General features: G+C 46.5%; 9 protein-coding genes across 9 annotated transcripts; 5 read left to right on the top strand and 4 right to left on the bottom strand.

Annotated features, from left to right (window-relative positions):
* Positions 1–2,757: 2,757 nt before the first annotated feature.
* Positions 2,758–6,018, top strand: DFL_009692 (uncharacterized protein; the record flags this gene model as incomplete). Its single annotated transcript, XM_067639618.1, has 5 exons — positions 2,758–2,888; positions 2,968–3,041; positions 3,139–3,293; positions 3,371–3,745; positions 3,820–6,018. The coding sequence occupies 5 exons, from the start codon at positions 2,758–2,760 to the stop codon at positions 6,016–6,018; spliced, it is 2,934 nt and encodes a 977-aa protein (XP_067487389.1).
* Positions 6,019–7,033: 1,015 nt separating this feature from the next.
* DFL_009691 (uncharacterized protein) lies at positions 7,034–7,336 on the top strand (the record flags this gene model as incomplete). Its single annotated transcript, XM_067639617.1, has 2 exons — positions 7,034–7,079; positions 7,143–7,336. The coding sequence occupies 2 exons, from the start codon at positions 7,034–7,036 to the stop codon at positions 7,334–7,336; spliced, it is 240 nt and encodes a 79-aa protein (XP_067487388.1).
* A 140-nt stretch (positions 7,337–7,476) lies between these two features.
* DFL_009690 (uncharacterized protein) lies at positions 7,477–7,982 on the bottom strand (the record flags this gene model as incomplete). Its single annotated transcript, XM_067639616.1, has 2 exons — positions 7,477–7,795; positions 7,861–7,982. 2 exons carry the CDS (start codon positions 7,980–7,982, stop codon positions 7,477–7,479), a joined length of 441 nt encoding a protein of 146 aa, XP_067487387.1.
* Positions 7,983–8,299: 317 nt separating this feature from the next.
* DFL_009689 (uncharacterized protein) lies at positions 8,300–9,658 on the top strand (the record flags this gene model as incomplete). The annotated part of the gene is made up of 2 exons (XM_067639614.1): positions 8,300–8,736; positions 8,806–9,658. 2 exons carry the CDS (start codon positions 8,300–8,302, stop codon positions 9,656–9,658), a joined length of 1,290 nt encoding a protein of 429 aa, XP_067487386.1.
* Positions 9,659–10,504: 846 nt separating this feature from the next.
* On the top strand, positions 10,505–11,063 carry DFL_009688 (uncharacterized protein; the record flags this gene model as incomplete). The annotated part of the gene is made up of 2 exons (XM_067639613.1): positions 10,505–10,538; positions 10,621–11,063. The coding sequence occupies 2 exons, from the start codon at positions 10,505–10,507 to the stop codon at positions 11,061–11,063; spliced, it is 477 nt and encodes a 158-aa protein (XP_067487385.1).
* A 328-nt stretch (positions 11,064–11,391) lies between these two features.
* On the bottom strand, positions 11,392–11,748 carry DFL_009687 (uncharacterized protein; the record flags this gene model as incomplete). The annotated part of the gene is made up of 2 exons (XM_067639612.1): positions 11,392–11,569; positions 11,669–11,748. The coding sequence occupies 2 exons, from the start codon at positions 11,746–11,748 to the stop codon at positions 11,392–11,394; spliced, it is 258 nt and encodes an 85-aa protein (XP_067487384.1).
* Positions 11,749–11,865: 117 nt separating this feature from the next.
* On the top strand, positions 11,866–12,249 carry DFL_009686 (uncharacterized protein; the record flags this gene model as incomplete). The annotated part of the gene is made up of 1 exon (XM_067639611.1): positions 11,866–12,249. The coding sequence occupies one exon, from the start codon at positions 11,866–11,868 to the stop codon at positions 12,247–12,249; it is 384 nt and encodes a 127-aa protein (XP_067487383.1).
* An 885-nt stretch (positions 12,250–13,134) lies between these two features.
* On the bottom strand, positions 13,135–14,811 carry DFL_009685 (uncharacterized protein; the record flags this gene model as incomplete). Its single annotated transcript, XM_067639610.1, has 9 exons — positions 13,135–13,342; positions 13,409–13,573; positions 13,640–14,148; positions 14,208–14,242; positions 14,307–14,398; positions 14,483–14,507; positions 14,581–14,593; positions 14,662–14,692; positions 14,786–14,811. 9 exons carry the CDS (start codon positions 14,809–14,811, stop codon positions 13,135–13,137), a joined length of 1,104 nt encoding a protein of 367 aa, XP_067487382.1.
* Positions 14,812–15,790: 979 nt separating this feature from the next.
* DFL_009684 (uncharacterized protein) lies at positions 15,791–20,377 on the bottom strand (the record flags this gene model as incomplete). Its single annotated transcript, XM_067639609.1, has 5 exons — positions 15,791–16,081; positions 16,143–17,507; positions 17,561–17,753; positions 17,816–20,199; positions 20,264–20,377. The coding sequence occupies 5 exons, from the start codon at positions 20,375–20,377 to the stop codon at positions 15,791–15,793; spliced, it is 4,347 nt and encodes a 1,448-aa protein (XP_067487381.1).
* Between the last annotated feature and the right edge of the window lie 1,599 nt (positions 20,378–21,976).

Here is a 21,976-nt window from a genome sequence, read left to right as displayed (position 1 = left end):
CAAATTAACTACTAAGTCATATCAACGTTTAGTTTACCGTTTCCTATGCGTAAGCCACGTTTCTCCCCTATCGATTACCCTCCGCAAGTGCCAAAAAGATATCCGTAGGATTTTTTTTCGTTTCTGGTTAAAAAGCAAGAAGGGGTAAGGCATTCACCGCTTCAACCTTCTCATCGTGAACTTGCATATGTGGAGTACCAGTCCGACGAAAAGCCCCGGGATCCACTGTGCGCCATAACCCCAACCGAGTCTCCGAAACCTGTGGCTTTTATCACCCACGAATCCGGCAAATGCGGCGTTCGTCACACAGTACACGCAAACCAACCACACCTGAAGCATGTGTTGAAAGAGGGTGAAATACTGTCTATGGCGAACTGAAACCGAAACGGTTACCCCATTGCTCCGTACTTTCGAGGAGGCTAGTAACGAAGGGGACAAAAAAGGGGATTTGAAGATTTCCAAGTTTGGGGGCATATCTGGGTTAAGTAATAAATGGTATTTTGGAGATACTATATTTCGTATAGAAGTAACCTGACCTGGAGATTCTTGAGGAAGATAGGGTTTTGTCTTGCTGCGTTTCGTTTCTACCCCAAGAAATATTAATCCCATTCAACTTGAGCATTTCGACGTTTGGGCGGCTCCGTCCGGAAACAGATTCTCAAAGACTAGAAGCCGATCTCCGAGGCAGAGATAGGCACAGGTTGTGTTTTTGTTATGAAATGAAAGGAAAGGAAAGGAAAGGGATTTTGAGGGTCCCATTGTTTCCCAAGGGCTATGATTGCGGTTTCGTTCCAGTTTTGTTGCAACATCTGATTTAGGAATTCAGAAGCATACAAGCAGCTGGAACTGTCACACAGGGTTCGTGATAACTAGCAATTGCAAACGGGGTAGTTAATTAGGATCCCTCATATGCCGATGGTATTGTCGGCCTGTGCAAGGTTTCCAAGAGACATGCTGCGTAGGTATGATATTGTGGAGACAATTAATGAATTGAATTTGAATGCGTCAACGCGGAACAGCAAACAATAGAGCGTCAGTGCAGTGCAATGCGGGCGAGCAGGGGGGTTTTTTTTTTTCCATTGTCGAATTTACCCGTCACAAGGCAACGGCCCGGCGCAGCATTCGGTGTTTAAGCATGCGACGATGGGTAACTTTGCCATGCTCTCGCTTTTCCTGTTCGGAGTTCGTTGGTGGCATTCGCCTGTGAAAATGGAATTAATCCTTGCTGCCAGGCCCTGTCTCATCTTTACGATGTCCAATTTAACTTCTAAGGAACCCGTCGGATCAAGAGGAACGATCGTACTTAGGTAGTTTTGGCTTTAGTTAGCTTGGGTCGCCCATCTCTGCCATTTATGAATACGAGCGGTATGATAGCAATAAGCCGGCTATCGGAGTGATTGCTTTCGGGCTTCAAAAGATTTGACGATAATTTGGTCTGGATCTGGATAGATTACCTGCAATAATGAGGCAACCGACCAGTGGGATGAAGCGGCTACAGTTCCTCTGTGACTGGCTGAGATTGCGCTATCCCGAACACAGACAAGGGTGTTCCCATTTTGCAACATACGGCCCACTTTCTCTTCCAGTGGTCGTTTGACAGCCCAGGCCGCTAAGGCCAAAAGCCATTGACGACAGCCAGTCATGCAGTAGCGCGGCGGGCCCAGCTGCAAGCTGATACCTTAGCTGAGACCATGAAGGGCCCTTAGGTGCCTCGGGGTTTCGTCGAAGGTATTACTCGCCTCCCGCATCCGTATTAGTTAAGGTTGTTTCAAGACAGGCAGAAGACCCCGAATGCTCCGATTGTTAGAAGGTAACTTTCAGGTCACCAATACCTGCTCGACACCAGGGGGTAGTTGATAATAAGATGACGGCGAGGACCTTTTGTTTTCGTCAGGAGAGTTTCCCATTCGCATGATCTGTTTGCTGAGTTCAAACTGGAGATCCTTCTTTTTCCTGTTCGGTTTTTCTTTCCTGGTTTTGATTTTGCGATTCAGCTCAGTCAGTCCTAAGTACCTAGTCGGGGAGCCTAATAAATAAAAAGGGACGATACTGCAGGGTCCGGACGAAGGTGTGCTAAGTCTTATAGTACAGTACAGTACAGCACAAGTACCCATTACAACCGCATACAACCACAACCACAACCACAACGGTACTGCAGCCTCATCGATACTTGCATCTTCAACCGGACTTGACTGATCTGCTCCTGAGAAACGAAACAAGGGGGAATACTGCCTACATTACATACATTAGTCGAAGCGCACTTCGGTTGGAAAGGAGGGATATATCAATAGGCACAGATTGCAAAAAAAAATTATTGTTTTCTATGCTTAGAAGTCTCAGGATATAATAACAAAAAGGATGTTAGCTGTTGGAGTCCCGGAACTGTAGTTTGCAGACTTCTACTTCCCAGAGGACCCCGAGGACCCTTGGCTACCGTAGCCTTTTTTTTATTTTCTAACACACCCATCTTTTCTTTCTTTCTTAGTCGTCGTCGTCGTCGTCTTTAATATATTTATACAGACAATCCCGGTCTTTTAAGTGGCACTGGTGCAGGCTAGTGCATAGCCCAGTCACCGTCAACGTTGCTTTGCTTCTTCTCTTTATTCTTAGAATCGAATCCAGCCAGCTGGACTTGCTCTTTCTCTTTCCCTCAACTCATAAACAACGCACCGACCTCCTTCCCTCCACACTTCTTTACAAAGCAGTATCTATAGACTAGATACTTCCCACAGACGACCTCCGCTACGCACACACACCATGGCGCTGCTCGCCTCAAAATCACAATACACTCACAATCCTACATACGTCTCCGTGCCATACCATCCGGCAGGACCGTCTCCGACAAATTCAGAGTTCTCTGAACACTTCCATAACCCGGATGATGTTCGGTATGTCTTAATCCTTTCTTTACTTGCCGAAAATTCCTGGAAAGAAAATAGTTCAACTCATAACATCACCTCATCGCAGAAACTGGGATGAACTCAGAGTCGGCGAATGGCTAGGAACCATCAACTGTGCCCAATACGAGGGCATCTTTCGACGTAAGTTATATCTGCAACATGCTTTGCTTCTGCTTAGAGCGGGGCACACATATACATGCTATCCTGCAGTGTTGCTGACTTTTTCATTTCTTACCAGGGAACAATATCACCGGTGATACATTGCTTGATGTCGACCAGGCTATTCTCAAGCAGCTTGGGATTACAAAAGTCGGCGACCGAGTCCGTATATATGCTGCCATCAAGGCTCTTCGAAATAAGATCACAGCAAGCTCGATCAAGAATAGAAATAGAGTATGCTTTACAAGCTCCTCGCTTCTTCGCTTACAATAGTGTTCGGATGGTCGCGCTAACAGCCAACTTAACTTCAGAAAACACTTCTCGCACTCGACAGTATCGCTACTCTCCCGTCTATCAGTCCTTCCTACGAAGCCCCTAGAGCCGGAAGCTTCTCAAGTTCATCTCCCGGTCTCGGGCGAAATCCATATGCAGCTGAGGAGAGCCCGAAAGACGACAAGTTCCGATCCAGCAGGTCCAAGGGAGACCTTGGCCGCTCCAATACCTACAAATACGCGCCGGGTAGCGCCGGTTCGACACCAGCAACTGCTCGACCGGTAACCGCTATATCCGATGGACAGAAGTCCGCCGGTCTTGCATCGGCTACTCAATCAAGCAGTTTCATCCCTAAGCATGGGACGAAACCTAGTATTGACGGTGGTATCATGAAGATGCCTAACGTACAACCCGTACTGCTCTCCTTTTGATTCTTCTTGGTCTTCTATGTTGGTCTGCTGGTCATGACTAACGCTGGTGACTTTAGAACTATGTAAAATTCATTGGCTCCGAGGGCAGCACTAGAGTTGTTGCTATCAGCGGTGCTAAGACAGCCGATCTGATCTTGCAGAGAGCCTTGAAGAAGTTTGGGTTAAACGACGAAAACCCGGTAAATTGGTCTGTCTTCGTTACAGCCGATAAGAGCACGAGATATCTTTCCGATGCAGAACTTGTCAAGATCTGTCACGATGTCAGTCGACCAGAGCGTGAGCGTTTGATTCTCCGACCAAGGAAGAACGGATATCCATCCGCCCCCACTGTTCCTGAATATCAAAGGGCACAAGAGATCGCGAAAGAGCAAGCAGAATTTGCGAAGCAACAGCAGGTATTGCAACAGCAAATCACCGAATATGACACCCAACAAACCCCAAACGACGTGCCAGGAGCATTAAAGTCGGAGTCTTCGAAATCAAACCTATTGGAACCACCTGGAGCCAACAATTCCCGCCCAATATCGCCCGCTCTTTCCTATGCGTCTCGAGACAGTACAGCACCGAAGCCTCTCAAAGATTTCTTCGGACAAAGGCCGCCTAGCGAACTCATCAGCTCCAACCTGGCTGAGTATTTCCCTGATCAAGATTCGAAGGTCCTTAAGAAGACCATTCGGAATTCTATGCGACACTCGCGCCACATGAGCCGAATGAGCCGAATGAGCACCGCTAGTAGGATGAGCACTGCTACTACCATGAGCTTTGCAGACTCTATCAACGGCGCTCCACCCGTTCCGAGCATCGGAGACGCTTGGCTTAATGCCTCAAAGAGCGGTGCTGGAGTCGATGTTGGTGGTAAGAAGCGTCGACCGATGTCTAGGCGACCGGTCTCGAACTATTCCGTTGACCGAAGTCTATCCATGCTTGAAGAGGAGGTGGTGACTCCTCGTCTGCCTAAAAGCCAGACCCTCCGCCCGCGGTTCAGTACTACGCTTTCCGAGGCCGATACCGACGACTCGAAATCGTACCTGGATGAGAGTGACAACACGAGCACTACTGACATGGATACAGAACCTGAGGAGCCGAGGGCTGGTGGGTTGGCACCAGCCCCGCCCGTAATTAAGACGTCACCTATGCAACATCACAATCTCCTTATGCAGCTCCTCAATTACGAGGACAAGGATGCAAATGATGACGAAGAAGATGAGGATACCGCTGGCCCTGATACGATTAAGAAACTCACCGCTAAGTCGGATGATGTTCCGGATGCCGCTGCTGAGAGGCTTAGCGTATCTAGCGCTCAGGACGATTACGACGATGAAGAGGAAGAGGAAGAGGAAGAGGAGGAAGATGAAGACGACTATGACGATGACGATGACGACGATGATGAAGATGCCGGGGGTGAAGGTGATGATAATCTTCATACCAGCTCGAATGGTATGCGCTGGATCCGAGGTGCTCTGATCGGACAAGGTTCCTTCGGGAGCGTATACCTTGCCCTAGATGCTATGAGCGGAGCATTGATGGCTGTCAAGCAAGTTCCTTCGAATGCTGGACACGGAGAGTCCAGGAAGAAGTCTATGATGGAGTCTTTGGAGCGTGAAATCGCGCTTCTCAAGGACCTCCAACACGAGAACATTGTGCAGTACCTCGGATCCGATTCCGAACCAGACTGTCTCAATATCTTCCTTGAGTACGTTCCGGGTGGATCCGTCGCTGCCATGCTTAGTCAATATGGCCCTCTCCCGGAACCTTTGATTCGCAACTTCGTTCGTCAGATTCTTACTGGACTCAACTATCTCCACAACAAGGACATCATTCACCGCGATATCAAGGGTGCCAATGTTCTCGTCGACAATCGCGGCGGCATCAAGATTTCTGATTTCGGTATTAGTAAGAAAGTCGAATCCGGTTTGATGTCGCAGGCTATGAGCCACCGGGCGTCGATGCAAGGGTCTGTTTTCTGGATGGCACCTGAAGTCGTCAAACAGACCGCCTACACTCGCAAAGCCGACATCTGGTCCCTTGGATGTCTCATCGTGGAGATGTTTACGGGAGACCATCCATTCCCAGGCTGTTCGCAATTCCAGGCCATCTTCAAGATCGGGAGTTTGTCGGTGACACCGACGATTCCGTCCAAGTGTTCAGCTGAGGCGACCACCTTCTTGGAGAAGACTTTCATCATCGACCATACTAAGCGCCCAACCGCCGAAGAACTTCTCGGGTTCCCTTTTATGAAAATGGTCGTCGCTTAGAGAGATGATTTAGCAAGATACCACGGCGCTACTGGGAGGAGGATTAGTTTTTTTGCTTTGATAACTGTTTTATTATAGATATGAAGGGGGTGTATCATGGGCATCATATGATTATCATCACCAATTTGCTACTTTCTCGATCATTACGACATGCACGAAAAAAAAGGCCGGAGTACTTCTACGAAACCGGCTTTCTGTTTTCCATCTCTCTTTCAGTTTGACATTTTGTCTGCATATATTGCGTATATCGCTGGAGCACCATTTTTTTTTTTTTTTTCAAATATTTCTGCATTCTGCTGTCTGCACTTTTAGCAATTTCTGTTTTATATTTCTCTTTCATCTACCTGCCGGCCTGATAGATAGACAAAAGATGCCCCCCGCCCTCCTTTAAATCCATGGCCTGGACTGCTATATATAATAATGAGTGCAGGCTTTTGTTTCTTTAGCTATAACCTACTTGGCTACGATTTATATATGAAATGATGATACTCTCTAAACACCACTCTATCTTCTCTGTAATTCTTTGCGCTAAACCACCTCGGTTGTTTTTTGGCAGTAAATAAAATGAAAATGCGTTGAAGCTTAAATATCACAATTGCATCCTCATGACTTGAGCCAATTAATCTCAAGTATTAGGAAATACTTGTCAGGTATTGAGATCTAACTTCAAGCTCAGTGGTTCGAACAGAGCGCCTTATTTAGTGGCCATAGACCGGGGGTTGTACAGTGTATGACGTCCGTTGGCGATCCTTTCCCTTCAGCCTCATCTAAAGGTATGCGGCGGTATGATGCGGCATATGACGTCGAATACTTGTAAGGTTCGAACTCAAAAGACTAACATGTTAGTCTCGAGGCCAAAATATATTAATCATCAAGGGGCGTGTACTACTTTCTGAGATCTCTCATTGAATTCATGTCCCTATAGAAATTCTATCTAGTAAAATTAATATCTGGATTCGTATTCTATTTTTTTTTTTTTTAAATATATCAATAGAATCAGATACCCACTAGCACCATGTCGCAGAAGACAAACGGTGACCTGCTGGATTTCGGACAGGATAGTATGTTCTTCCTCTTTCCCTCCTATAAATATTTCTGAAAGTTGACTGTGGTGGCGGTCCCAGTCAAGCGAATGTCGGCGGATAATATCACGCCGCCTGATACGGCTTCGAAGCCTCGTGAAGAATCCACCGCTACCGGAAAGCCTGCCAGCGGGTTGGAGACGCACCCTCGGAGTACTGGTTTTTTTAATGTCAAGTCTGGAAGTGCAGCAGCTGCTGCTCGACGGCGGGAGGACAAGTCGGATGGAAAGGAATAGCGGATTTCTCCTTCCCTCGGGTAGAATGGCCAACCTCCATGTGTGTGTGTAAGATAGGATATTTGATATAATACCAATCGCAATCATCACTCCCTCCCGAAGAATAGCTCCATTGTAACCGTTGTCAAAAAGGACAAATATCACACAAAGACATCCCTCCCATCGCCACCCACGATTCCCATCAAAAACTCAGTACTCCCCAGCACCCTAAACCCCACATTTCTACCTTCAACCTCCGATCCCCACCCACCAATCGCCGCTATAAACCTCGTCGCATCTTCCCTCGGAAATCGCATCCAAACTTCAGGTCCCTCTAGGTGGAGGAAATCGATGGGGATGGCGGTGCCAGCGATGCCTAGGAATTGGTTTAGTGCGGTTGAAAGGTGCGTTTTCCAGGTGAGGAGGTCGGGAGGGTAGGATGGAGATGTGTAGGTTGGTGGATGGGGTGGGTCGAAGGTCCTGTATGATTCAATTAGCACATCTCCCATAGCTAGTACAATATTTGAGAGAAAACGAATGCATACATTCTCAGATGCAAATATTGCCACTCAGGCTTTCGAACCGTAAACCGCTGCTCGTCATATTTTTTCTTTGCCTTTGCAATTGCCGGCACCTCAGCGACCGGCGCTTGAGTATCAATCTCCATTTTTCCCTCTTTGTCGAGGAAAAAGGGCAGCCTTATGTGGGTATCGTTGTTCCCGTTGTTATTGGTTCTGGGCAAGAGTGGTCGACACGCAAGCTCTACATAAAAAGGCCCCGCCAAGCTGAAATGCGGGCGGGACATCTTCGCCACACGTAAACCACGCTTTTGGAGCAGCAAGGCCAGTCCCTTTTGAATTGCTTCCTCTCCCTTCCTTCCCTTCCCTTCCTTTCTTTCTTCTTTCTATTTCTTACAAAAACTTCACAGAGTTTTCTCCATTTTGATCTTCGGAATCAGATTTTCTTAAGGAAACTTCTCCGAAAATGACCAAGAATCCAGTAGTCCCTCGGTACACCGCCACTCCAGACGAAGATGACTTCGACATCATCGACGACAACGCCACCGACATGCAACTACCGCCACCAACACCTCCAACGCAGTCGTCTTCATCTTCCGATACTCCCATCACCATAACGGATAATACCTCTCCAGGATTCACCGAATACGCATATAATAAAGAAGATGATCCAATAGTCCCGCCCATTCCTCCAAACCCTGCAAGTTACGTCACACAGATTGATTCTGTATCGCAGAAAATGGGAGACTCTAGCTTGGAAGATTCATTCGTTTCGATGGGGAATGCTAGTGAGACTCCCGAAGGAGGTTATGGGATTTACAATGGCGGGAAGAAGATCTACAAGTCGTTGAAGAATCATATGGATTGGGGGAAGGATAAGGAGGTTTTGATCGCTGTTATGGGGTAATGAATTCATACGATACCCTCCGTATGCTTAAATATGTATAGATGCCAATTAATTGGTATGAATAGAATGACCGGCGCCGGCAAATCAACCTTCATCTCCAAAGCCACCGGCAAACCCGATATCGCAATCGGCCACAACCTCGAATCTTGCACCCGCGAGATCTCGGTCCACGAGACCAAAATCGACGACACAACAGTTCGATTCGTCGACACCCCCGGTTTCAGCGACACCTACCTCTCGGATACAGAAGTCCTCGGAATGATCGCAGATTACCTCGCCGCAGCATACAGTAAAGACATGAAACTCCACGGAATCATATACCTCCACCCCATCTCGGAAAACAGAATGACGCACCCTGCGACAAAGAATTTGGAAATGTTCAGGAAACTTACCGGGGAAAAGAATCTGAAGAATGTGGTTTTGACGACCAGTATGTGGGATAAAGTTACGGCCGAGGAAGGGGCCAGGAGGGAAAAGGAGTTGAAGGAAAAGTTTTGGAAGATTTTGTTGACATTTGAGGCGAAGACTATAAAGTATAAGGGTACTCCGGAGTCAGCCAAGGAGGTCGCGGGTTTGTTGATGGAAAATAAGGGGTTCTATCTACAACTGCAAGAAGAGATGGGCAGAGGTAATAAAGCCCTCAAAGATACCGCTGCGGGAAGGGAGGTCATGGAAGAATTAGCGAGGGTCAAGGAGCAGCATCAACGCGAGATGCAGGAGATGAAGGATATGATCATGAAGAGCCAGGAGGACAGGAACGAAGCGGCCGTTCAAGCGCTTAAAGAGTACTACAGCAAACTTTTGGGTGATATGGAGAAGACGTTGAGGGACGAGAAGAGGATGAAGGATGAGGAGGTCAAGACATTGAATGAACGGATTAGTGCTCTAGAAAATAGGGGGAGGTGTAATATTGTCTGAACGATGTTCCATTCCTTTATGGCAGTCTGGAAGGGTACATACTTTACTACAATACGAAGCGCCTTAGACCTGATCTCGAGTGCTACTGCTTTAACGTTTGATTTGGGCGTTTTTATGGGAGGATAAGGTCATCCGAGATTGACCGATTGGCATAGCATAGCCCATTCTTTAGCCCGTTGTTTTTCTATCTGTCACTCTTTGGAACGGCGTTTCTTGCAATTTAATATTTGGTTTTGGCTTCTAAATCGAAAATCCCTTGCAATTGATAGGCTCTAAATATGAATCTCAAGGATCTCATCCAAACTGTACATGTGTAACGGCGACTCCTAAACGGCTTTGTGGAACCAGGTGAAAAATGCAACAGAAGCAACCTCCTACAACACACATCACGACATCAAATATCTAGCAATTAGCATGATTACATTTGCCCAAACCTCTCTGAGAAACCCACATGTATCTCTATGTAAATATTGTAAATATGCCTGATTTAAATAGACATCTCGAAGCCTCTGTAAAGATAAAATAAACCACAAAAACAACACAATCCCAGGCGACATTTCAGCCCTCGAAGCTTCAAGAAGAATTAGGAAAGAGACTGATTCCCTCGTCTGGAGCCTGCACGCTCGGGGCTCCCCTACGAATATTTTCTAATTTCCATAATATATAATGCTCATTAGATTCCTTTCCTTCCTTCCTTCTCCTCCTGTTCCTCCTCCTCATCTTCTCAAACCAACAAACACGAACCATCGAAGAGGAAGTTATTGTCATAAGATCCTCTACTCATCGATAATACTCTAGCTCTGTCTCAACTCGGTTAAAGAAATATCCAATCCTCCTATCTCAATCATGGATCCCACGGCTCCACAGGGTTCGTCGGAAAGTAAGCCTAAAGAACCATACTTCCATCCTCATCGTTACCAAGAACACGCACAAGTAGTTAACAAGATAATTCCCCAACCCAGCCACCCCCAACGAACCGGACAATCTCAGCAGACAGCCCAGTCCCAGTCCATCATCAGACACTCCCCCATCAGACTGTTCCACCCCAGCTTTCGGTGCCAACCGTACCCCGTCCCCTCCGGATCCTGGGAATTTCTATGCTCCGTTCGGTCCCGAGATCGCCGAACGATTGCTTCTCCACCACAGGTTCATGACGCGCCTGATTGAAGCGGCAGAGATGGCCATGGCTAGAATTGAGCGTCTCGAAGGCGAACATCGAAGACTTTCTACGGTTCGTGGGGATATTGATGAACTTCTTGCTGCCTTGAATGAGTCGGATGGTGAGCAAAAGCGGAGCGATATTGGGAAGAAAAGGAATGATGGTCCTGGTGGTGGATCCTTTGGAAATGGAGGAGGTTTTGGGGACGGTGGAGGCTTTGGAACCGGTGGGGGTAACGTTGTTTGAATTGAAGACAATATGTGGACCTTTTCTATATGGTGACTGATCGAGACCGCCCCTTTTCATTTTTCTTATTTAACTTTGAGGCACGAACAGGTACTTTGATATTCCTTACGAATATTTTAATTAGAATTGAGATGTTGGTGATACTTTGGGAGTGTATGGAACCTTGTTCCATCTACTGGGGCCTCGAGGGCGTGCGTGTGGAATATGCACATTGAAATCAAGTTGGCTACAAGAGGACTGCTATACTTCTCTCATCCTCTTGAAAACAACATCCCCCTCCGTCTCTCTTCACCTCACAGCCATTATCACAATCACCATCACAAACTTCTTATCGCTTCTCAATCAAAGCCTCACTCAATTCGTTCTTCTCCCAAAACATAGCCTTGCATCCTTCCATCACACCAGCGTCTTTGAGATTCGCAGGTAGATACTGATTTATTTCCTTGAATAGCTTGCTGACGCAGCTAACCTTCGTTTTAACCGCCAGACTCTTCGCGATACAATCTCTATATACATCGGACACTTCCCCGGAGAAACTCCAGACGACGTACTAACCACCCTTGGGGTATTCGTTGACAAAAATACCATCCTAGAGATCCGCATACTTTCTAATATCCTTGAGCTGATACTCAAAGAAACGGAGTGGGTTGAGAACGATCTCTTCCGCAACGATCGAGTATGGCATCGTGACTTTGAACGAACAGAAAACCGCAAGATGGGGCGAGAAATTCAGCCTCTGAGGACTTTGATTGATTCGTACGTCGAGATTCAGTAAGAACTCCGTCGAAGTCATGGTATTATCATGTCACCAGTCGAATTGCCAACTTGCTTCGAATATAACTATGACGATGATGATGACGAGGATGACGAACTCGCCGAAGATCAAGAATCGACAGAACAGGATTCTGACGAACATTCAGCTGAATCTAGCCACGATCAAGAGTCATCCGAATCCACCCATGACCAAGATTCATCCGAATTTACCCATGAGGAAGACGAATCCGACGCTTCTCAAGAAAACCAACTCCAGGTCAAGGCTGAAACTCAAACCAGCACCCAAGAGCCTCTCTCCTCGAGCCCATCAAAAGACTCGCTACAATTGAAGAGACTCCGAAGCAGTTCCTCCAACAAGAGTGACCTGAGCCAAATTGTCTCAAGACGGTCTTCCCATACATTGCCATTCTAGCTGTTGGTATTGCCGTTGGTGGTGTGGCCTTCAACTTCAGGTTGAAGCAGTGAGTTTTCTCATCTCGTTACTTTTTTTCTTCTTTAGGATATTACTACTCGAAGCACAAAAGCGACAAATATTGGACGACTATCAACAGGTTTTTATATTCTTTTTCTTTTTCTTTTTTGATTCACACGCCCGGCGTGGTACTATTGTTCAATGATTCGGTTTTCCTTTTTTTTTCCTTCCCTTTTGACTTTTCCCTTACGACTGCATACAATATTGCTTTGGATATTCCCTGTCCACGGACTTTTTGGATGTCCAGCTTTAAATATCCCTTACACCTTTTTCAAAATTATCAGCATTTCTAGATAGAAATACTGTTAAAAATTCTTTCGAGATGTTGTTATGCAAAACGGCATCATTGAAAGAAACTATACCCCCCTTCTTTCCCTCGACACATACAAGGCTATATATCTTCTCATCCTGTCGCCTCCAACCTACACCCGGAAATAGTTATAGAGGAAAAATACGTTAAAATAATAGTTTTTAAATGCTTAGGCCTTCCAACAAGGACTGACTATTGATTAAACCGTTTTATTCCTTCCAATTGTTACTACTCTCTTCTTCCTATTCAAAACTCTGGGGAAAAGATAATCAAATAGTTTGAACATGTTTGAACTTCTTGTTCCCTTCTTATGTAGATAGAGTGAACGTGAGATGTAGCATACCCTAGAACAATTAAGAAGAACAAAATCCACCCAAAAAATAATTCACATTAACATTCGCTCAAAATATCGTAGTACAAAGCTATACAAAATCCCATCGAGGCCTCTAACAAAAAGCCATGCAAGTCTTCCCCCCTCTTTCCCTCTGACTCTATCCACAAGTAATACCTCCCACTCACTTCGTAAAAATAGAAACAACATCCCCCTCCATAACCAAATGATTCAACCCCGTCCTCTGCGGCGAATGTTTGGCACTGGCCCCCCACACAAGCGCATACCTAAACCTCTCCTTGATAGTCCTATGGATCTGATCGCACACATCTTCGATCGTGCTGCCGTCTCGGACGATTAGGGCTTCCGTGAAGTCTGGGGCGTATCCTTTCCTATATATATTTTAAAAGCATATTAACCCAAACTGCTCTGGGTTAAGTTACGAGGGGAGTGCGTACTTCTTGGTGTATACCCTCAGCAACCGCAGGTCTTCCCAAATCCTGTCCACGACGTCTTTAATCCCCAAATCCAGTTCGCAGCTCATGACGACGGTATGCGGCTCCCTTGCCAGTTGGTCCAGGTACGTCTTTGAGATACAATCGATCTTGTTGTACACATACAAGCTACATTTTCCATTAGCCTCCATGGTTCCCAAAGATGGATAAACGGAGAGGTGGAAGGATACGTACCACCTAATATACTTCCTATTCGGCGCCATAATAACATCGATAAAATCATCAACGGTAGCATTCTCATCCCTCACCAAAACCTCCGCATTCAACATTTTATAATCCCTCAGAATATTATAAATCATCTTCTCATCCAAATACTTTGGCGGACTCATAAAATTAATCTTCATCCCTCCTGACTTCTTAGGTTTTAAATAAATATTCGGACGTTCCCTGTTAAGTCGTATTCCTACCGCTTCGAGTTCTTTTTCTAGAAGGGTGCGTTGTTCGAGTTTTTTGGTGGCGTCCAGGACCATCACTATTAGATCTGAGGTTTTTGCGGCGGAGATTACTTGACGACCGCGGCCTTTGCCTTCGGCGGCACCTTCGATGATCCCGGGCAGATCGAGGATTTGGATTTCGGCGCCTTCGTATTCGAGGACTCCCGGGATGGCGGTGAGGGTTGTGAAGGCGTAGGCGGCGACTTCGGAACGGGTTTTGGTGATTTTGGTTAGGAGGGTGGATTTTCCCTGTAATCATTCCGTTATTATTGATGATTTTTATGAAGAGTTTGGGAGAGGAGACATACGACAGATGGGAAACCGACGAGTGATACTCTGGCATCTAGTATACGCATATACCATCAGCTCCTTCCCGATCTCTCAATAGGCCGAGTACAGTACAATACCTCCACTCTTGCTAACATCGAATCCACTCCCACCGCCACCTCCAGATCCCGGACCAGGTTCCAACAATTGCGCTCTCAGCCGTGCTAGTTTTCTATTCTTGCGAGAAAGCAAAAAGTCCCACCCGTCAGCCCCTCTTCTCTTCTTCTCGGTGTTTTGTATTTGGGGGTATTGTTACCCTTTTAATAGACCCAAGTGGTATTCTATCCTCGAGAATATAATGAGCTATCCAATTCCATCTTTGGCATCGACGTAGTGTAAGGAAATATAGCGAACCTGTGGCTTTATTCTATAACCCCACAATCCTTATATTAGCCTCCCGTATTTGCGAACTAGTAATAGAAAAAGAGATCATACCTTCTGCGTCCTCTTCATCTCATCCTCAATCCTATCGATCGAATCAAATCCCGGTCAGCACCCCACCCCTCCACATCCTCCAATCCATACATCCGAGGGAGCAGGAGAGAGAGAAAGCTCATACTCTTTAATCTTCTCCGATATACCCATCTTGGCGGTTCGGTGTTAGATCCACTCCTCTCCTTTATCGCTATTAGGAATCGAGCAAGTGTTTAAGGGAATCCGCCTTCCGGAAGTTTAAGTCGTAGCTGGCTATGATATGTCTCGTTTCGTTTCGTTTCGTACGTCTAGTTGTGAAAGTAAACTTGTCGTCGCGGCGCGTGAGAAAGTTACAATTATAGCGGGGTGTTTTTGGTAGAAGGTGGGATGGTTAAACGTTTTTCGGCCCCGCAAAACCCACAAGGGTATGGAGCAAACTCATGCACACAACATCACGTCTGCAAGCCTGCTTCGAAAGATAAAGAGTTACTAATTACCACAATTCTTTATTTGCTTCTCCCTACTAAAGAAGAACGCCAAAAGCTAACGAAGCTGCAAGCTACTAGTGAGCAAGTATATATAGCTCAAGGCGGAAACAACAGAAAAAGACAATCCAAAAAACGAAGTAAAAGAAGCACGGAATTCTTTTCTTGTTCTCTCCCAGGGATATTTCTAGCAAACTAAAAAAATTAAAAGGAAACAAAACCGATCTCAAAAGGTAAGAAAAAGTTCAAAGGGGGAAGAGAAAAAGACAAAGATTGCTAATAGCTAGCAATTGCAAGTCTGAAAAGGCGGGGAACTATATAATAGTAATAGTAAAAAAAGGAAAACGCCTCGCCCAGTAACAATACACGAGTCGAAAACAAATAACGGAGAGAGGTATGTAGAATATTAACACACTCGGCGATGGTAATGTAGTCTGTTAAAAAAAAGAATACCGGATATATGAAGAGGGTAGGGGAAGGAGTTTCGTTGGAGGGAAAACAGGCGGGGAGAATAGAGTCCTGTCTGATCATTAAACGTATAGTCATCAGGGAAGATAATAAAGAAAAAATTTTTGAAGTCTGTAAAGACGAATCGAAAAAAAACCATTTCCCCTTTTCTTTTCTTTTCAATCCAAATAGAAGGACGATGATGAGCTTTACGGCTCCTAGTCGTCATCACCTTCATCGCCGCTATCCCCGCGATCTTCCTCTTCTTCTTCTGGAGGTGGCTTCTTGCCGACGCTAAACTTGAGCTTGATGTTGGGTGTGACAGGTGGTGGGTTGGCCGCTGGTGTTCCGCTGGCAGATCCACTAGGAGCAGCAGATCCGTCTTTGGCTTCACTGGCGATGGCACCAAGTAGGACGCTGTCAATGGCAGGGATATCCACTGGATCAGAAAGGTCGAGCGGCATGTTGTACTTCTCGGCCTCCTTCTGGGCTTGGGAACGGAATTCCTCCTACGGGTTCTTCGTTAGCGTCTGCATACCAAAAATAAAAGGGCCGTTTTGCTCGTCTTACCTCCATAGCAACAGCGTCCTCATAAACCATACTACCCTCCTCATTGTAAAGCTTAGCGTTCCTGAACATGAGCAAAAAATCCTCCTTGAAGTCGTTCAAAGACATGTAGTCCTCCCGATCCATCTTCTTCTTTATCATATCAAACGAAATCGGACGAGATATGATCTTATAATAGTCGGGATAGAACTTCTTGCTTGGCAGAACCACAAAGTGTTCCGAGCATTTGCGTTCAGACTCTTCATCTTCAGGGAGTTCAATCACCGCGGTATGAATTCTGGCCATCGCCTCTTGCAGATTGGCGCGTTCCTTGTTGGTCAGCGGATCCGCATTGCTGTTTTTGCCCTTCGCACGCTTGCGTTTCGGTGCTTCCTCAACCATTTCTTCCTCTCTCTTACGCTTCTCAGCCTTTGGCTGGCGGCCACGTTTCCTCTTATTTGGAGTGGTAATAGGAATCTCCTCCGGTGTTGGGGGTGCCTCCTCTTCATCGTCACCATCTGCGTTCGCCTGCTTCTTGGCTTTATTAGCAGCTCGCTTCGCCTGGGATTCACGTTTCCGGCGGATTGCGTCTTCGACAGTATCCTCGTCGTCATCAATGGCGTCGAGCCACTGTTCTTCCGTGAGACCGTCGTCGTACTTGACTTGTGTCCTCTCACGTGCACCACGACCTGTGGGCACGATTTCTTCAATTTCTGGGCCGATATCTTCCTGTAAGTAAACAGCAGGAAGCTCGGACTCTTCCATAAGTCGAGCCAATTTCTTGCCTTCTCCATATGGCGAGTTTTCTTCTCGATCCTTATCAATCTGCCTGAACAATTGCAACTCTTGGTCGTTTCTAGCACAGACTTCATTCAACTCGTCATCATCTAGCTGTTCGTCCCCATCATCCTTCTCAGTCTCATCGACTTCGAGTAAAGATCTCAACAAGGCATCTCGCTCCTCGTCCTTAGATTTGTTGTCGAATTTGCCTGCCTGGATAACCTTTCCGTCGATGTCGAGTTTGTACTGTGCCCTCGATAGAATCTTCTCCTCCACGGAATTGCTGGTGATAAGACGCAAGATTCGCACCTCGTTCTTTTGACCAATTCTGTGGGCACGATCCTGGGCCTGAAGATCCTGATGGGGATTCCAATCGGAGTCGTAAATGATGACCGTGTCGGCCGTTTGGAGATTAAGACCAAGACCACCAGCACGGGTAGATAGTAAGAAAATCAAGTAATCCGAACCGGGAGCGTTGAAGTCCTTTAACATCGCACTACGATCATCGGCCTTCGTCGAACCGTCCAAACGCATGAACTTCCAACCTCTGAAATTCAAGAAATCCTCCATGATGTTCATAATCTGTGTCATCTGGAAAAACATGAGAACCTATGGAGTGTTAGCTTTGGCGTCTTCAAGGGTTAGTCTTTTGGGATGCTTACTCTGTGACCCGATGCGAAAAACTTTGGAAGCAAACGGTCGAGAAGTTCAAATTTACCGGCTGTACGCCAGAGCAAGTCGTTTGCCAGCGGCCCGGGGCTGATTGCATTCTCAACATCCTCGAAGACAAACGGATGATTACAGATTTTACGAAGCTGCATAAGCATGTTACTGAGACCTTTGATACTGACGCGACTATAAAAAGAATCCTGGTTAGCATTCGATTAACCTGGAAAGGTGAGAGGAACACCACATACCCCGATTTCTGGCTTTCACTGGCAACAAAAATCGCACCGTTCTGTTTCATCTGGTTGTAGAGTTTGGCCTGGAGCGCTGAAAACTTGCACTTGACAACCTTCTCGACCTTGTCCGGAAGTTCTGCTTCGACATCTTTCTTGAGGCGTCTCAACAAGAAGGGTCTGAGAACCTTATGAAGACGTCGAATGATAAGCAATGCCTCTTCTTCTGTGAGTTCCATCTTGTCTTGGCCTCCCGTATTAGCAAATGGAGTGTTGAACCATTCATCGAAACTCTTGACGGATTTGAAGATATTCGGGAGGACGAAATTGAGCAGGGCCCACAATTCAGGAAGATTGTTCTGAAGAGGGGTACCGGTGAGAATGAGACGGTAGCGGCAGATGTAGTAGGTGGTAAGGGTGAAGCTGAGTTTGGATTCGCTGTTCTTCATTCTGTGACCTTCGTCGACAATCATGTAAGCCCATTTGATCTTCGACAGAACTGGCCTATCCTTGATGATGTATTCGTAGGTTGTGAGGACGGCTTGGAAGTCACCGGATCGGACTTGCGCTTGATGTGCCTTTCTTGCGAGTGGAGGTCCCTTGTAGACAATCTTCTTGATGGACGGTGCCCATTTTTCGAATTCCAGAGTCCAGTTAGTAAGCGTACTCAATGGGACGATGACCAAGAAAGGTCCGGTGACACTCTTCTTTTCTATAAGGTGAGTAACCAAAGAGATGGTTTGAATTGTCTTTCCGAGACCCATCTCGTCTGCCAAGATACCGTTAAGATTGTTGTTGAACAAGGAAACCATCCATTGCAAACCCTTGAGCTGGTAATCTTTGAGCTTGCCACCAACCAAAATGCTGGGCTGTTCGGTGACCGTTTCCTTGATCCTGTGAGCAACAGCATAGTAGTCGACCTTCTTTCCGGACTCCTCATCTTCCTCATCCTCGCTCTCTTCCTCTTCAGAAATGTATCCGTCGGGACGACCGTATTTTTCACGGGCGTCCCGTTGCTGTGTTCTAACGGCTTGGGCAAGGTTCTTAAGGAACCCATCCGTCTGCTTAAGCAAATGGGTGATACGAGTATCCTTGGCTTGGTCGAGCAATTTAAGGTAGGCCTCCTCATCGTTAGCCTTAAGGGCTTGGAGACGCTGCTTAGCCGTTCTCTCAATCCTCTTCTGCTCTTCCTTCTCCATGATTTGATGGTGTGCAGCCATGAGTTTTCCGAATTTCTGAGCCTTGGTACCGGTAGTGGTGGCGGAGAGAACATCCTTGCTGTGGGTGAGAACTGCCTTCAGGTATTCGTCTCTCTTCTGTTTTTCCCTATTGATACGTTGTTCTTGCTGCTGTTTTTCGAGCTTCTCTGTGATACGAGCTTCGCGCAATGACTGCTTCTTCATACGTCTAAACATCGAGCGGTTCGTAGTCATAGCAAGACTATCATAGTGGACCATATTCTGAACCATCTGCTTTCTCATCTCACGTTGCATCTCCAAGAGGGAGAGCGACTTGTATTCGATGATACGGCGGGCTCGTTCGGTATCGAGAGTTTCCAGAGTATTTCGATTGATGGTGGCAATATTAACATCCATAGCCTCGAGTTCTGCTCTCCTGATCTGGATCCTGTTGGCAATGGCCTTGTCACGTTCTTCCTTTAGACGCCCGAGTTCTATGCCTGTAGGCATTATACTGGGGATCAAAGGACGATTGGCTCGGATTCCATGATCGGAATGCGATATCGTCGGCAGGAATAAGGTGTACGGAGATGTGAAGGATTCATATCCGGTTCTGACGGGGACAATTGAACTATCAGTCTTCTCGGCGGTAGGCGGTTTGGTTGCAGAATCGGTACTCGGAGCGGGAGTTGTAGCGATAGAGGCGGCTACCTTGCCAGCAGTCGAAGCGGCATTGATAATACCCATCAGGTTAGGGGGGATCACCTGTCCTCTGGTCAAGAGCTTGAACGCCATGATCTGGTGTTTGAGAGTGTTCAGTTGCTCTCCGGTGAAGCATGGTGAAGGATTGGCTGCTCCGGGAGCTTTGGGGTTTCCAGGTGTCTGAGGAGGAGCATTGGGAGCTACAGAGTCTGGCTTTGAAGGCGTAACAGGAGGATGTGGCGATTGTTGTGATTTTTGGAGATTACTATTAGGGGATGAACGGTTGGGAACCGGGGCGGGTGCTCCGTTTCCCTTAACCTGCATTGGTACACCATTGGCCTGGTTTTGAAGAGATTGTTGATGTTGAGCCTGCTGGGCCTGCTGGGCCTGCTGCATCTTCTGCTGCTGCTGCTGCTTCATACTATTCTGCTGATTACTTAATGCTCTCAGATAGGCCGACATTTGGGCGAATTCCGGGCTTGTGGCATCGGTGGCGCCGGCAGATTTCATTGCTTGCCATCGCTGGACGAGGTTTGTAGAGGTTAGTATATAATCGGATATATAAATATATATATAAAATACATACCTGATAGAGCTGCTGGATCTGTTCTCGGGAAGGCTGTTGCATGCCCATCATGCCATGAGGAGCGGCGCCATTACTATGCAACTGATGAGGCTGCTGGTGAACCTGAGTGGCCATGATTTGGCCAGTGTTCATCATCTCAAAAAGCGATTGAAGGAGTTAGATGTCCGCCAACCCAGCCCTACAGGGAAGGCTGTTTGCTGAGACGGGACTACGAAGCGTTGTACGACGTGTCGGACTACAACGGCCAAAGGGAGAATATTGAACCCAGGTCCCTAGAGCATGAATTGGACTTGAAGGGTAAGGGGAAATAAAGGAAAGAACAGAAACGAAACACGCCTGTAAAATATAAAAAAATAAAATAAAATAAAAATGATGGTGATGATAGATCCGATGCTAATCAGATGTCGCGACGAGGATCTAGGCGAAGAAAAAAAAAAAATTTATATCAATCTCGTTTTTTTTCCTTTGCAGGATCGTGTCTGAAGTGAGACCCAACTGATATGATAGGGAGAATGGAAGGGGTTTAAAAGATGAAGAAGGGGGGATGGCGGTAGTGGTGGAAGGGGGGAGACGTGGTATGATGAAGGGGCGTTGAGTTGAGTTGAGTTGAACCTGTCCCGTCGCGATGAAGTTGGCGATGGGTCGCGAGGAGGGGAGAGTTGCCCTGACTATCAAGCAGGCAGGCAGTCGTCAGTCTGTTTGTGGTCGCGACTTTGGTCAAGCAGCAAAAGTTAGCGGGCTGGTTTTTTGCTTGGTTTGATTTGATCTGATTTGATACAAAATAAGCGGCTGATGGTCTGTCTGGGTTGTTCGGTCTTCTGGTTTGGTTTGGTTGAGAAATTATCCGCATATTCTCAGCTGTTTTGCCTGCTTGTGTTGTTGGAAGAGAAGACAGACTGAAGGGGATACGGAAACAACAAAAAAAAAAAAAAAAAAAAAAGGAGACAGGAGAACGGCCCGGGCTCAAACGTACGCCACAGAACACAACACATCCGCGTACAACTCTTCCCCAATACTTGCTCTAGTTGTTACCTGGCAATAGTCATTACTATCGCTATCGCTATTACCAACTACTACCTCTAACTTACTACTAGACTATCTTATGGTAGAAGATAGGGCGGTAAGGTAGACAGTAAAAGAGGCAATAGATTGATAGTAGTTAGATGTTGGGTGGGATGGGCCTGCAGCAGCGTGTGTGAACAAAATCAGACGAGCGCTCGCGACACGCGCCATCATTCCATCCGGCTCCCATCCATACATGATCCATACAATGCATACACCATAGGTAAGATGTATACAGTCATGCAGTACTCTTCAATATCACTTCCAAACAGATTTCCAAACAAAAAAACAAAACCAAATACACACTCCCAAAAGGGAAACACAAAACCAAATTTGGGTAGTGCATGGCAGCTGTGGGGGTGTATATATATATAATATAGATAGAGGGAGATGATCGAGCAGCTTATTGCAATGGCGGTGGAACATCATGAGTCCGATATAAGGTAGATAGGATAGGAACTCGACTCAAAAAATATTCCGAAAAAAACAAAAACTCACCGAGATGGTAATATTGTAGAAACCTTCAAAAGCTTCCTCGTCTATGCCTGCCTTGGATGGATGGGATGCGAGATGTGGGATCACCAGGTGCACACCGCTAAGAGCTAAAAATGCCTCGATAGGAATACCAGAATGTACAGTATGCGGGCAGGA

The sequence above is a fragment of the Arthrobotrys flagrans genome (genome assembly GCF_004000055.1).
Source record: "Arthrobotrys flagrans strain CBS H-5679 chromosome Unknown unitig_1, whole genome shotgun sequence".
NCBI lineage: Eukaryota > Fungi > Ascomycota > Orbiliomycetes > Orbiliales > Orbiliaceae > Arthrobotrys > Arthrobotrys flagrans.
This window is presented reverse-complemented; position numbering and strand designations above follow the sequence as displayed.